Source organism: Puntigrus tetrazona, chromosome 15 (genome assembly GCF_018831695.1).
Source record: "Puntigrus tetrazona isolate hp1 chromosome 15, ASM1883169v1, whole genome shotgun sequence".
In the NCBI taxonomy this organism is placed as follows: Eukaryota; Metazoa; Chordata; class Actinopteri; order Cypriniformes; family Cyprinidae; genus Puntigrus; species Puntigrus tetrazona.
The window spans coordinates 2,896,566-2,911,252 of NC_056713.1; the positions used below are offsets into that span (position 1 = coordinate 2,896,566).

Consider the following 14,687-nt stretch of genomic DNA (forward strand, 5'->3'; position numbering starts at 1 on the left):
CAAACTCTGAAGTGCGCAATGGCAATTCCGGCTTTGCGTCAAGCGCTCCCAAACACAAGCATTCCATTCTTCTGCCGCACTAATAAAGCCAAGTTCCTCTCACTGTACTCGGTTTACCAAGCAGGCACAGCTTCACCAAATGTTTCTCCTCCAGCCAAAAGGAAGGAAAAAAACAGAAGAAGCTGTAATTCTCCCAACGGAAGACCTGAGGCGTCAGCCTCTGCACCTGTATGAAGTTTTTGCCCACCAGGCGGCGGTAGAAGGCCCTCTGCTAGCCTCTGCAAAGCCCAGGACCCAAACACCAGCAACTCCCCCTCGAGTCTCCAGCAGGCAACCCATGCAGCAGGCACCACAGCTCCAACTCCCATAAGCCACCAGCCTCGCCCATACCAGCTCCGTTCATTAGACCAGATAAACCCACACCAGCTGTACTCTGCCCAAATCTCTCTCCCCTATGCCTGGCCATTAAATGAAGTAAAACTGACCAGTCCAAAAAAGGGCATTTTAAATATATATTTTTAACCCCCAAACTCCTACTTTTACCTTTCAAGTGCTTTTTTCCAATACAGGAAATGCCAAACAAAAACTCCACTCGACCCTCTGTTCACATATTATTCCAATTGCTCTGTTTCACGATTCTGGTTCCAAAGCACCTCAAATGAGTCCTACTCTACTCCGAATCTACCACAAAATCTGTCACATAATGGCCATCCCAAGCAGGAGCACTGCACCCACCGCCGTGGACTGCTCCAGCAGTAGATGATCATATACAAAATCTGCCACCGCAGTGGCCATCCCAAGCAAGAGCATGCAAGCTCTTTCCACTCTCCAGGGACAAGAGGGAAAAAAACTCTGGACTTGGAAGTCCGCAGAGTTCTGAGCCCCTCCCTGACAGCATGCCAAACACGCTTACTTTTACTATGATTATGTGTGAGTGCAAACTCGTGAAAGTTATATTGTGGGATGTTTCACCCTTTTTTTCCCAGTTCACTTTGATTTTTCTTCTCCTGTGTTGCCCTTTGCTTCTGCAGAGATCTTTTAGGACCAGCAGTTCTCATTAATAGCTCATGAAGAGGATTCAGAGAATGATTGACAAAACACATTCCTTCATCAGTTTGGTGTCTGATGAGCCATAGGTTCTACAAACTGTCTGCGTGTTTATCAGTCATATTTCCCACAGTGGGCTAAATGTATTTTAAATGATTAGTTCTAAATGTGTCATGACCATTCAAAACCTCATATTTGTAAGTCAATAAGATTTTGAATGTAACAAAAATTACAGGAGTAGTTCACCCAAAAATTATGTCATTAATTATTGCTCCAAACCTGTAAGAACTTGTTTATCTTCGGAAGACAAATTAAAGATATTTTTGCGGCAAACCCTTGCATAGACAGCAAGGATACTTTTTGTGTGCAAAGAAAACACAAATAATTAATTTGTTCAACATTTCTTCTTTTCTATATAGTGCCCTAGTGCTCTATATAGAGAGTATCTCATACGTAAACGTTTTTAATAATAATGCCCTCCATTCTCACTCAGTTTGCAATAGCATACTGGAACATGCTGATGACAATTCATACTTTGACAGGCAGCTGTCCAACCTATCATAGCCCTTGCAGGGTTCAACACTAAAGATTTTTCTAGTGGCCTGGTTGGTTCACTGACACACACATACAAAGCTGCTGTTATTATTGTTTCTGTTTTATGACACCGATATTTACAATACCAAATAAATATCAATATCATACTGTGTTGCTACAGTATTTGTTTCTTCTTTGCGTTCATCTTTCGCGTCTCTGACCTCTTGTAACGGCCGTTTAATGTAACATTTTAACACAAATGGCATTGAGAAAGCAGCAAGCGAGTGCTATTAAATAGTTTTCTTTCAAACAGAAATGCTTTTTTTTTAATCTCATGATTTTTTTAATTTATTAACATAAAAATACATAACATGCAAATAATACAATATGAAGACCCTGCAGTGGCATGATCAGGCAAGTGACAAATCTGTCTACTGTCCAACATTCCGCTGGCCCCGGGCTATCGGGTATTCCTTATTGGTGAGCCCTGCCTTCAACCAAATGAGATGATTGAACAAACATTTCATGGTCCTAAGCCATCCACAGATGGGCATAAATACATTTAGACCTCTTTAACTTAAGTGATTTCTATCCAAATTTGAGGTCTTTCAGCCAGCATGACATTTTCAGCAAAACAAAAACCTACCCTGCCTTTAACAGCCCAAATTAGCTAACACTGATTAACAATAAGTGTGATCACTTGCATTTGATGCAGCATTCATTTTTCAGGTCTATCTTATATTTTTAATAAAACATTAGTTTTATTGTCTGCTGTGGAAAGAGGTATATTTGTCAAAGTATCATGACAATGCTGGTCAGTGCATGTGTTGGCTGCAAACTTACAAGGTGTTGTTGAAATTAATAATAATAATTTCCTTTTTGGCCATTTTGAATATAAAAGTCTTTGCTACTGACAATGTAGTCTGCACTAAAGTCATAATCACAATAATTAAAAAGTTGACCATTTCTTGGGGTGAAGCATCCATTGCCTGGTCCTCAGTCCCTGCCTTGACACAATGTCTGCTCTAAAATTTTATTGCCTGGGAATCAAGGTGCCTTTTAGTGAGAGGAGTGTGCCCTGGAACCACACAAAGATCTGTGCCAGCTTGTATAAGGGGTGTGAACACATACTTCCTTGTTGGTTGATATCACTTGAGACCACTTATGTGTTGTCAGTGCACACCTGCGCAAGAAAACACATGGTGATTTCTTAGGTCTGGGAGGAAGTCTTTCAGTGCTTGAAACACAGCCAGTTGATGTGCCACATGAGATGGATACCACTCCACATATTGTGGGCCAAGTGGCCACTTGTCTAAGACACATACACAACTGGATGTGATCTTGATCATACCAAGGGACTTTCCTCTTGTGGAAAAACCCATGGTCCTGAGCCACCATTGTAGGGGTCTCATGTACAGCAGGCCATAGATATCACATTGAACGCAGGTGCCATCAGACCCAGCAGTCTTTGAATCTGCTTGACAGTGAGTGACCGGCCTTCTCTCACTTTCGCGACTGCAGTGAGGATCGATTCATACCTTGCAGGGAACATACATGCCTGCTTTGTGGTTGAATCCCACAGCACACCAAGAAAAGTGGTTCTCTTTGCTGGAGAAAGCACACTTTTCATGCCGTTTAGTCTTAACCCCAGCTCTCTCATGTGAGCAAGCACAACATCAGAGACACAGGAGTTAGAAGACCATCAGGACTTGATGGAGCCCTCTTAGTCTGAAGTCCGGATCTCAGATCAGGCGTAGGTTTAAAGGCTCGACTCAGACCCAAGTGACAATGCTCTGCTTTTGCGCCTCCTGGTGTGAGGTGAAGCTGAAGTCAGTTGCTTGCACTTCACCTGCTTTTAAAGCTTCCATGCCGATGACATCACCCTCCTATGAAGACAAAGATTGATGTTGAATACCACAAAGCTGAAAAGAGCTCTCAATCATTCTTTATTTGTGACCATGGTTTAATCTAACTAAAAATGGAGAAATTAATAAAATAATGGTTTCTTAATTCACATGAACAAATTAAGTTGTGGCTACACATATTTTTGTACATGTATTGAGTACATATATTTTTGTTTAGCCTTGCAGTTCAAGTCCACAAGCAGTAATGAAATCTATAATGATAGGAGCTAGATTCAAATACTAAAAAATATTTCAATATCATATAAATATCACAATGGCAGAAGTTTCATCTTTAGCTGAACTGATTCTTGTGGATGGCTCCAATTCCAGTTTTCGTTTTCAGATGTCTAAAATCTTTGTCGTTGGGTTGTAATTTACATCTCTGACATTTGACATCCTCAGACAAGTACACAGCCTGCAGAGGTAAACCTTTTGTAGCAGGGAATTACAGCCATTTAATGCATTTTTCATGCGTTCTCCTTGTTCGAATGTTTTAGGTCAGATATCTTCCCACTGGCATAAAGCAAATGTCATTTACTTTATTGACACTGCAGGCGATATGATCCCAAAGCAAGCCCATACGATTTCACACATTCCCTGCATACTTGCATGTTTCCTTCGTATGTTAAACATTGTTACAAGCTCATAACCATGTGGTGAGTTAAGTTAACATTCTGTATTGACTGAGAGAAATGCTGAAATTCTTCAATAATAATTGAAGAAGCCCTATAGAGTTTTTTGTTAATTTGCGGTTATATGCTGCTGTCTGAGAGAGGCACTTTCTCTGAATTGAGGTTCACTCACAAAACTTAGATCTTGCATTTGTGTGCTTTGAAATATATTTTTCTCTTACCTCATTGTTTTAGACATATCACCATGTCCCTTAAATGGCTCTGTAGCTTTCCACAAGCAAGACAAAAAAATTAGGATCTGAAACTCCTCTTTTTCTTTTTTTTTCTCAACGAATTGTCATAAGAGTCAGAAACTTTGAATAGACTAAACCAATTGCCTGGCAAAAGATTTACACAAAAATGCTGTACACTGCAGGTTGCAAGGCTGCAAATATTGTTGCCTCTGAGCCATTTTTCCTAGTTTGTGTTCTACAATTTCCTTTACGGTACTTTTTCCTAATAGTGTTATATTGGGCAAAAGTCTAATAATATGTTTATTTCAGTAGTTTGAAGTGTGAATATGGGTTGTAGTTTTGAGAAGGGCTTTGATGCCATCTAGTGGTTGGCTCAGGAAAGTTTCTTTGAATAATATGTATGTAAGTGTGTATATATACTGTTATATGAATCTATGTTAACATAAATGATCATCCTATACCCCATGACTGCTTGCCCACTGAAACTAAGCAGGGTTGTGCCTAGTACCTGAATTGGAGGCTGGAAGAAGTGCCAGTGTAGGACTGTTTGAACCTGTGGTCTTTGTGGGTCCTAACACCCCATTACTATACTGTCCAAAAGCCAAAGCATGACCAAACTTGCCCATTCCATCCTCATGTGAATCATCATTATCATCCCCATATCTACAATACTGATACTGATACTGATATACTGATACTGGCTTCATCACTCTGTGTACTCTCCATATTTGAGTTAGTGTGTGGTGGGTGTTCTGGTGCAATATGACTTCCATCGCATCATCCAGGTGGATGCTACTCATTGGTGGTGGTTGAGAAATTTCCCTTTCTTTTTAAAGTGTTTTGAGCACCCAGAAAAGTGCTATATAGATCAAACAAGTTATTATTATTATTACATTTATTAAATGCATTACCTTCTGTCTTTAGTCAACGCTTGGAGGTTCGGGCTCAGGTGGCCCAGGCATTCTTGTCAAAGTTCCAGCTGTCTACCACTGAAATGACAACATTACGTTCTGCACGAGATGGTCCCATCACTGAGGTAACCATGTTATCCCACAAATCTTTATATGAAATTTGAACCAAAACACATAAATGAACCACTAGATAAGATTGTCAACATTATATTCATCTTAAAATAATAATAATAAAAATAAGATATATAACTTATATTATATATATATATATATATATATATATAAAAATCTTGAAATTCAAAGTTTACAGTTACATGACATAAAATGGACAAATTGAATCATCTCATTCCGAATAATAAAAAAATTAATTCAGACAGAATCATCTATTAATTGTCTGAATTGTATGTATACTGTGCAGGACTTCTACAGAGCACTGAACCGTGTGAAGAACATCCATGAGGATGTGAAGGTCCTACTGAGAACTAACCAGCAAACAGCAGGGTGAGAGAGAATAGACTACACTAGAATAGAATTAAATAGAACAGATTAGAAATGTACAAAAAAAACAGACTTTTTGTGTAGATGTGCAGTGATGTCTTTCCTTTACTGCAGGCTGGAGATCATGGAGCAGATGGCTGTGTTACAGGAGACCGCATATGAGCAGCTCTATCGCTGGGCTCAGAGTGAGTGTGTTCTCTGGACCTTACACATGCACACACATACACAGCGTAGGCGAGAAGTTTCTGGAATATAAGCGCAGTTGCCACTGCCAGAGAATGTGTAATAGAAAACTGACTCACAGCTTACAGAACAACTTATGACAGTTCTGATTTGCATGATGATTTTAGTACTTTAGTACTATGTTGTAGTCATATAATAATATTGTGTGTTATATATAACACACTAATAATAATTTTTTGTGTAATGTGTTTTAGTATTATAGGAGGCCTTATAAGATGTCACTGTGTCTGTCTTGATGTCTGTAGATGAGTGCAGAGGGTTGACTCAGGAAACATGTGATATTCCTCCCGTCTTGAGTCAAGCTATGGAATCTCTCCAGGATCGTCCTGTTCTTTATAAGTGAGTTCTCTCCCTTACACAGTCTTTTGGTGCCAGCAGAACAGAACGATGCACATCTTTTTTTTAATAGTGATGTTTTTCATTTTCTTCAATTAAATCATTCTATAATGCTAATTTGATGCGCTTTGTTCGCTTTTTCATTACATACACCTTTGTATACCATAACCCACTGCCACTATGGGCCACTCAGTTCTTATTGACTCCTAACTCCAATAAAAACTTTAATCAGTTAAATTGTCCTGTACTGTATACTGTACTTTTTTAGCTACAGGGAATTGGATTGCAATTTCCTCATATATATATATATATATGTACCACAAGGTGTCAGTGTCTCACATTCTTTTAGAAGAAGTTTTCTGTGTTTAGAAAAGTCTTCCAACTGTCAGTACACTATAATTATTCATACTAACTTATTCATACATAAAATAAAACAGTCGTCAAGATTGATTCGTTTTTTTTATTAATGAGCCACATCAGTACAATGCAACAACAACAGTACCTTTGATTTGAAAAATTAGATTAACTATTAACTATTAGTGACTATAACTATTAGTGTGCAGAATTATTATTCAACTAAATGAAAAACAAATATTTTCCCAGCTCAATTGTTTATTTTCACTTGTTAAAGTGAGAATAATAAACAAACTCAAAATTAACAAATAAACATTTCTGAAATTTCAAAAAGAAAACCTCAGTGACCAACATAGCCACCCTTCTTTTCAATAACAGTCACAAGCCTTCCATTCAGGAAGTCAGTCAGTTTCTTGATCTGATCAGAATCAACTTGTGCAGCCACAACCACAGCCTCCCAGACACTGTTCAGAGAGGTGTACTGTTTACCTTTACTGTAAATTTACTGTTTAGAAAGGGCCCACAAGTTCTCAATAGGGTTTGAGTCAGGTGAAGAAGGGGTCCATGTCATTAGTTTTTCATCTTTAAGGCCTTTACTGGCCAGCCACAAGAGTGGAGTATTTTAATGCATGTGATGGAGCATTGCTTGCATAAAAATCAAAGTCTTCTTGAAAGATGTAGACTTTTCATTTACCACTGCTTGAAGAAAGTGTCTTCTAAAAATTGGCAGTAGGTCTGAGAGTTGATTTTGAGTTTATTTTCAATCCGAAAAGGTCCAACTAGCCCATCTGCCCATACCAGTACCCCACTTCCACCTTGCTGCAGTCTGAGTCGAAGTGGAGCTCTGTGTTCGTTACTATTCACTCTCTGAGTCACTCTCATTTCATCAGTTCACAAAACCTTTGATAAATCTGTCTTCAGATATTTCTTGGCCCATTTTTGATATTTCAACTTCAGAGGTGGTCGGGTTTCAGCCTTTCTTACATTGGCCATATCTCTGAGAACTGAACACCTCGTAATTATTGACACTCTAATCTTCCTGGTAGATTTATGTTTGATTCTTCTCAAATTTTTGGCAGTTAATTTGCGTCTTTTCTTCTTGACGTGTTTCTTGCGACCCTGTTGACTATTTGCTACAAAACATTTGATGGTTTTGTGATCACACCCCAATATTTTAGATATTTCAAGAGTGCTGCATCCCTGTGAAAGACTTTTTAAAATTTTTGACTTTTCAGAGTCAGTTAAATCTCTTTCTTGGCCCATTTTTCTTGAGGAATAATTATGCACACCTTGATATAGGGTGTTGATTTCCTTAGGCCACACTCTCCCTCGTTACACAAATATCAATCAATCAATCAATCAATCAATCATTTTTATTTATATAGCACTTTTAACAACACAGGTTGCATCAAAGCACTGTACAGTATAAGGTAGAAGAATACAATGACAGGGATGTATAATGACGAGAGTGAACAATTTGTTATTAAATGCAGAGACTGTCTCTGTAATCAATTCAACGATAATCACTAGAAGTTAAGTGTCCCCAACAAAGCAAGCCAGAGGCGACAGCGGCAAGGAAACAAAACCCCATCCATACAGAATGGAGAAAAAAAAACCTTGGGAGAAAATAGACTCAGTTGGGGCCAGTTCTTGTCTGACCGGACGCCCAGCACTTAACTTCAAGTTCAATTTTAAACGCAGCTTTGTCAGATAGTGTAAATGACACTAAGTGTGTATGTGTGTGCATCAGGATCTGGTGGTCTGTCCACAGAGCGCATCTAGGTGTTCTGGTCTCTGATGAACATTATCTCTAGGTGCTGATCCACCATCTAATCTGGATACGAACTGTGAAAACAGAATGAGAAAGAGACAGGAATAATATTAGCGCCATTCTTTTTAAGATGTAACAAGTACATCGTATTTTAGGAGTAGTGTTCCCGGTTCCAGCAAATCTAAGTAATGCAGCCTAAAAATCCTCATAATATTCAACGGATTTGAATAATAAAAAGTGTGTTGGTGTGTTTTGTGTAGGCCAAGTTAAAAGATGTGTCTTTAATCTAGATTTAAACTGGCAGAGTGTGTCTTCTTCCCAAACAGAGTTAGGGAGTTTAGGTGCTAGATAGGAAAATGATCTGCCACCCACAGTTGATTTTGATATTCTAGGTATTATCAAATGGCCAGAGTTTTGAGAACGCAGCCGACATGCAGGACTATAGTGTGATAAGAGCTTGCTCAAGTATTGAGGAGCTAAACCACTCAGGGCTTTATAGGTAATTAATAAGATTTAAAAATCTATCCGATGTTTGATAGGAAGCCAGTGCAGTGTTGACAGAACCGGGCTAATATGATCATACTTCCTAGTTCTAGTAAGGACTCTAGCTGCTGCGTTTTGGACTAGCTGAAGTTTGTTTATCAAGCGTGCAGAACAACCACCCAATAAAGCATTACAATAATCTAACCTCGAAGTCATAAACACATGAATTAATATTTCTGCATTAGAGGTTGAAAGCATAGGTCGTAATTTAGATATATAAGATGGACAGTTTTACAGATTCTAGGAACATAGTTTTCGAAGGAAAGATTGCTGTCAAACAGCACACCTAGGTTCCTAACTGATGATGAAGAATTAACAGAGCAGCCATCAAGTGTTAGACTGTGTTCTAGATTATTATATGTGGGGTTTTTAGGTCCAATTATTAGCAGCTCCGTTTTTTCAGAATTTAACATTAAGAAGTTACTCATCATCCAGTTTTTTATATCGACTATGCATTCTGTTAGATTCTCAATTTGGTGTGTATCACCAGGCTGCGCTGAAATATAGAGCTGAGTATCATCAGCATAGCAGTGAAAGCTAACACCATGACTCCTGATAATATCTCCCTGAGGTAACATGTATAGGTTGAAAAGTAACAGTCCTAGCACTGAGCGATATGATACCTTCTCATTTAGTGCTACAAACTGATAGCGGTCAGATAGATATGATTTAAACCATGCTAAGGCACTTCCTCTAATGCATAATGCAACATAGTTTTCTAGTCTATCCAAGAGAATGTTGTGATCGATAGTATCGAATGCTGCACTAAGATCTAATAGCACTAATAACGAGATAAAACCACGATCAGATGATAGAAGCAGGTCATTAGTAACTCTAATGAGAGCAGTCTCAGTACTATGGTACGGTCTAAATCCTGATTGGAAATCCTCCCAGACACCATTTTTTTCTAAAAAGGAATACAGTTGTGAGGATACTACCTTTTCTAGTATCTTTGACAGAAAAGGGAGATTAGAGATTGGTCTGTAATTTCCTAAATCTTTGGGATCGAAATGTGGTTTCTTAATAAGAGGCTTAACTACAGCCAGTTTGAAGGTTTTGGTAACATATCCTAATGACAATGATGAATTAATAATGTTCAAAATAGGATCTATGACTTCTGGAAGCAAATCTTTTAATAGTTTAGATGGAATAGGGTCTAACATACATGTTGCTGGTTTAGATGATTTAACAAGTTTGAACAAGTCTTCTTCTCCTATAATAGAGAAAGAGTGTAATTTTTCCTCAGGGGATCTAAAGCTCACTATCTGATGTGAAACTGTTGTTGACGGCTGCATAGTTACAATTTTATCTCTGATAGTATCAATCTTAGAAGTAAAGAAATTCATAAAGTCATTACTGCTATACTCTTGGGGAATGTTAGCACCTGTTGACGTTTTATTTTTCGATAATTTAGTTACTGTACTGAATAAATACCGGGGGTTGTTTGTTTTCTTCTAAAAGAGATGAAAAACAATCAGATCTTGCCATTTTTAATGCTTTTCTGTATGACAGGATACTCTCCCGCCAGGCAGTACAAAATACTTGTAATTTAGTTTTTCTCCACCTGCGCTCCATTTTCCGGGCTGCTCTCTTTAGGGTGCGTGTGTTATTATTATACCATGGAGTCAGATTGTTTTCTTTCATCTTTTTTAAGTGCAAAGGAGCAACTGTATCTAAAGTGGTAGAAAAAGGAGTACATAGTTTCTGTTACATAATCAAGTTTTTGTGTCGTATTGGATGTGCTAAGGAATTGGGATAAGTCAGGAAGATTACATAGAAAGCTTTCTTTTGTGGTGGAAGTGATGGTTCTACCATACTTAAAATAAGGTGCAGAGTTTACAGGTTTAGCTATAAAGAGTTGACACAAAACTAGATAGTGATCTGAAATATGATCACTTTGCTGCAGAACTTCAACCACTTTAACATCCATTCCATGTGACAGTATTAGATTTAGAGTATGATTTCGACAATGAGTAGGTCCAGAGACGTGCTGTCTAACCCCAATGGAGTTCAGAATGTCTAAGAAAGCTGATCCTAATGCGTCTTTTTCATTATCAACATGGATATTTAAATCGCCAACAATTAAGACTTTATCTGCGCCAGTACTAACTCAGTTAGAAAATCAGCAAATTCTTTAATGAAATCTGTGCTGTGCCCTGGTGGCCTGTATACAGTAGCCAGTACAAACATGACAGGGGATTTATCACTAGCACATGATTCTATAGATAATGTTATATGCAGCACCAAAACTTCAAATGAGTTATACTTAAAGCCTGCCTTCTGAGAAGTACTAAGAATATTGTTGTAAATTGTAGCAACACCTCCCCCTTACCTTTTAAACGTGGCTCATTTTTATAGCAATAATTTTGGGGGTAGATTCATTTACATTAATATATTCATCTGGTTTTAGCCAGGTTTCTGTCAAACAAAGCAAATCTAGGTTCTGATCTTTGATCAAATCATATATGGAAAGTGATCTAATATTCAGCAAGCCAAGTTTTATCGTTTGCTTATTTGAATTATAGGTAGTTTTAATTTGTTGGACATTAATTAAATTATTGCTTTTAATTTGGTTTAGACGTTCTCTGCATATTCTAATTCGGGGAACAGACAGACACTCTATAGTGTGATATCTAGGTGAAAGAGTCTCTATGTGTTGAGAATTAACTGCCTTCTGTGACGTGAGGCAGCTAGCAGATGGTCGGTTTAGCCAGTCTGTCTGCTTCCTGACCTGGGCACTAGTTGGTCATGTTGGAGCTCTTATACTATATGCCATATTTCTAGATAGAAGAGCGGCACCACCCCAGGAGGGGGGTGAAGACCATCTCTTTTCAACAGGTCAGGTCTGCCCCAGAAACTCATCCAATTGTCTATAAAGCCTATGTTGTTTTGCGGGCACCACTTAGACATCCAGCCATTGAGACCCAGCAGTCTGCTGTAAATCTCATCACCCCGGTAAGCAGGGAGGGGACCAGAGCATATTAAATTGTCCGACACACACCTCTTATTTTAAGTGATCTCCGACTGGTGAAGTTGAACGTCATTAGCACCGACGTGAATAACAATCTTACCGAATTTACGTTTATTAGCCAGCACTTTTAAATTTGACAAGATGTCAGGCGCTCTGGCTCCCAGTAAGCATTGACTACGGTGGCTTGTGTCTCTATTTTCAGGTTTTCAGGCCAATTACTAGAGCACTTTGATCAGGTTTCTCAGTGGGTGCGCCACTGAGTGGGGAGAACCTGTTTTATGTTCTAATCGAACGGAAGAGCGTGTTTTGACCCATGACTAGTGCATCTCACGGTCACCCAATTGCCCTGCTGCATGGGCTGTAAAGCTGGAACCGAACAATGTACATGATTCACTGTACTAGTCGCATCCAAAGCAGTCTACAGCCCTCGCATTTTTACTGTCCTCAATTAAAGTTTGGATGGGTGTCTCTAATTCTAAAACTTCTCTGTCAGCCTAGCTATTTCCCTGCATTTATCATGCGATAATCCCTGATCGCTGACAGAGACAGATAAACTATACATGTGGCAGGCGGTGCAAGTGACGATGCAGGAGAAGCCATTTACTAACCGTAAGTTATGGAAGATTCACTTTCCACTCTTGTTTTGACGAGCTTGTGAAAACGGAGCGAACGAGCGAGGAACAAATGAACAGGAGCGGAAAGAAGCCAATAATAGGCACGAAAACGCAGGTGGGAATGAAAGTGAATTGGCAAACGAGTACTAACTCACTGCAAAGTTTTAGATTAAAGCGAGTGGACTAACAGCAGTCGAATTAGTTTGATTAGTTTGATAGATAGTATCAGCGGTATGTAGACAATTAAATTATATTTGATCGCTAGAGAAGAGAAGGTGATAAATTGAAGAGCGAAGCTACACGGAGCGGCAAACAAACCAACCTCTCAGTAGACAGGAGCAATTGACACATCACCTGATATGCATTAAATCAAATAAGCAAGTTTGTACAGCCTGGAGTTGGAAATTATGGATAAAATGATGATATGGTTAAAGTAATCACTTGCCTAATAATTGTGCACACAGTGTAGTGCACATTCTATCAGCTGCAGTTCTTGTGCCTCAATATACTATATATAGAACCATACAGGGGTTGGACAATGAAACTAAAAGGCCAGGTTTTAGACCACACTGGTTTTAGGCCTCCTTTGCAGCCAATACAGCATCAGTTCATCTTGGGAATGACAGATACAAGTCCTGCACAGTGGCCAGAGGGATTTTGAGCTATAGAGGCCAGGTGTTTCCTGAATCGTTCCTACAAAACACCCCAAAGTGGCTCAGATCTGGTTTAGATCTGGTGACTGTGCAGGCCATGGGAGATTTTCAGCTTCACTTTTCTGTTCATCAAACTACTCTGTCACCAGTCTTGCTGTGTGTATTGGTGCATTATCATCCTGATGCATGTCACCGCTTCAGGATACAATGTTTGAACCATTGAGTGCACATAGACCTCCAGAATGGTAGTCCTTGGCAGTGACGTGCCAATCTAGTATTGGGCACAGGGAATGCCATGATATTGCAGCCCAAACGATGGACAGTTTGGGTGGAAACAGGAGAGTTAGGGTGCAAATTTATTTCTGCAGTGAGTTGGGCAATTGTTTTTTATGTTTTTAGATAAAATCTGGGTTAGCACCTGTACATCCCTTTCAGACAGCTTTCTCTTGCATCCACAGTTACTCCTGTAAGATGTGGTTTGTCCTTCTTGGTGGTATGTTGACATTATCCTAGGTACAATGTCTCTTGATATATCAGAAAGACTTGCTGTCTGGGTCACAGATGCTACAGCAAGACGTGCACCAACAATCTTTTGAAATTTGATATGTCACCCATAATGTTGTGTGCATTGCAGTATTTTAAGCAAAACTCTGCTATTACTTTGCTAATTAAACCTTCACAATCTGCTCTTACTGGTGGAATGTGCAATCAATGAAGACTGGCCACCAGGCTGGTCAAATTTAGCCATGAAACCTCCAACAATAAATTGGCCAGTGTTTCAGTTTCATTGACCAACCCATGTAGATTCACATCAAATTGTAACTTTTACACATCAAATTTAAAATTTTAACAAATTTTAAGATGCTGGATGTAGAGGTCCTAGGCTGGTGTGTGGTCTGTGGTTGTGAGGCCAGTTGGATGTACTGCTAAATAATGCTCCAATTGCATGTTCCTCAAAACTTGCAACGCCTCTGGCATTGTGCTGTATGATAAAACTGTACATTTAAGAGTGGCCTTTATTGTTACCAGCCTAAGGTACACCTTTGTCATAATCAATTGATCCATCAATCAATGACTTGTATTTATATAGAGCTTTTAATAATACGGATTGTACTAAAGCATTAAAAAGTCTACAATCTGAGAATAGAGTGATAGTGATGTATAATGACAAGATTAACACTTAATTTTGTTATTAATGCAGAGATCTCTGTAATCAAGAACTTAAGTGTCCTCAACTAAGTGGCAATTAACGATGTGACTGATCAATTTTAAGCGCATAACAGATTGTGCAAAGGACTTATAGTCTGTGTGTTTGTGTGTGTGTGTGTGCGTGCATTCATCTGGTTCCGGTGATCTGTCCACAGTGCTCATTTGCGTAGGTTTTGTGATCTCCGTTAAAGGTCATCTCTTGGTGCTGATCCACCATCTAAACTGGATACGAAC

The 14,687-nt window shown here is 38.9% G+C and overlaps 1 protein-coding gene across 1 annotated transcript in view; it reads left to right on the forward strand.

Moving 5' to 3' along the window:
- Positions 1 to 14,687, forward strand: part of LOC122358938 (conserved oligomeric Golgi complex subunit 6-like) — a 66,480-nt gene that overhangs the window by 24,909 nt on the left and 26,884 nt on the right. Inside the window, 4 exon segments of the mRNA XM_043258930.1 lie at positions 5,275 to 5,386; positions 5,680 to 5,762; positions 5,874 to 5,944; positions 6,248 to 6,341. Coding sequence (XP_043114865.1) covers positions 5,275 to 5,386; positions 5,680 to 5,762; positions 5,874 to 5,944; positions 6,248 to 6,341 — 360 coding nt within the window.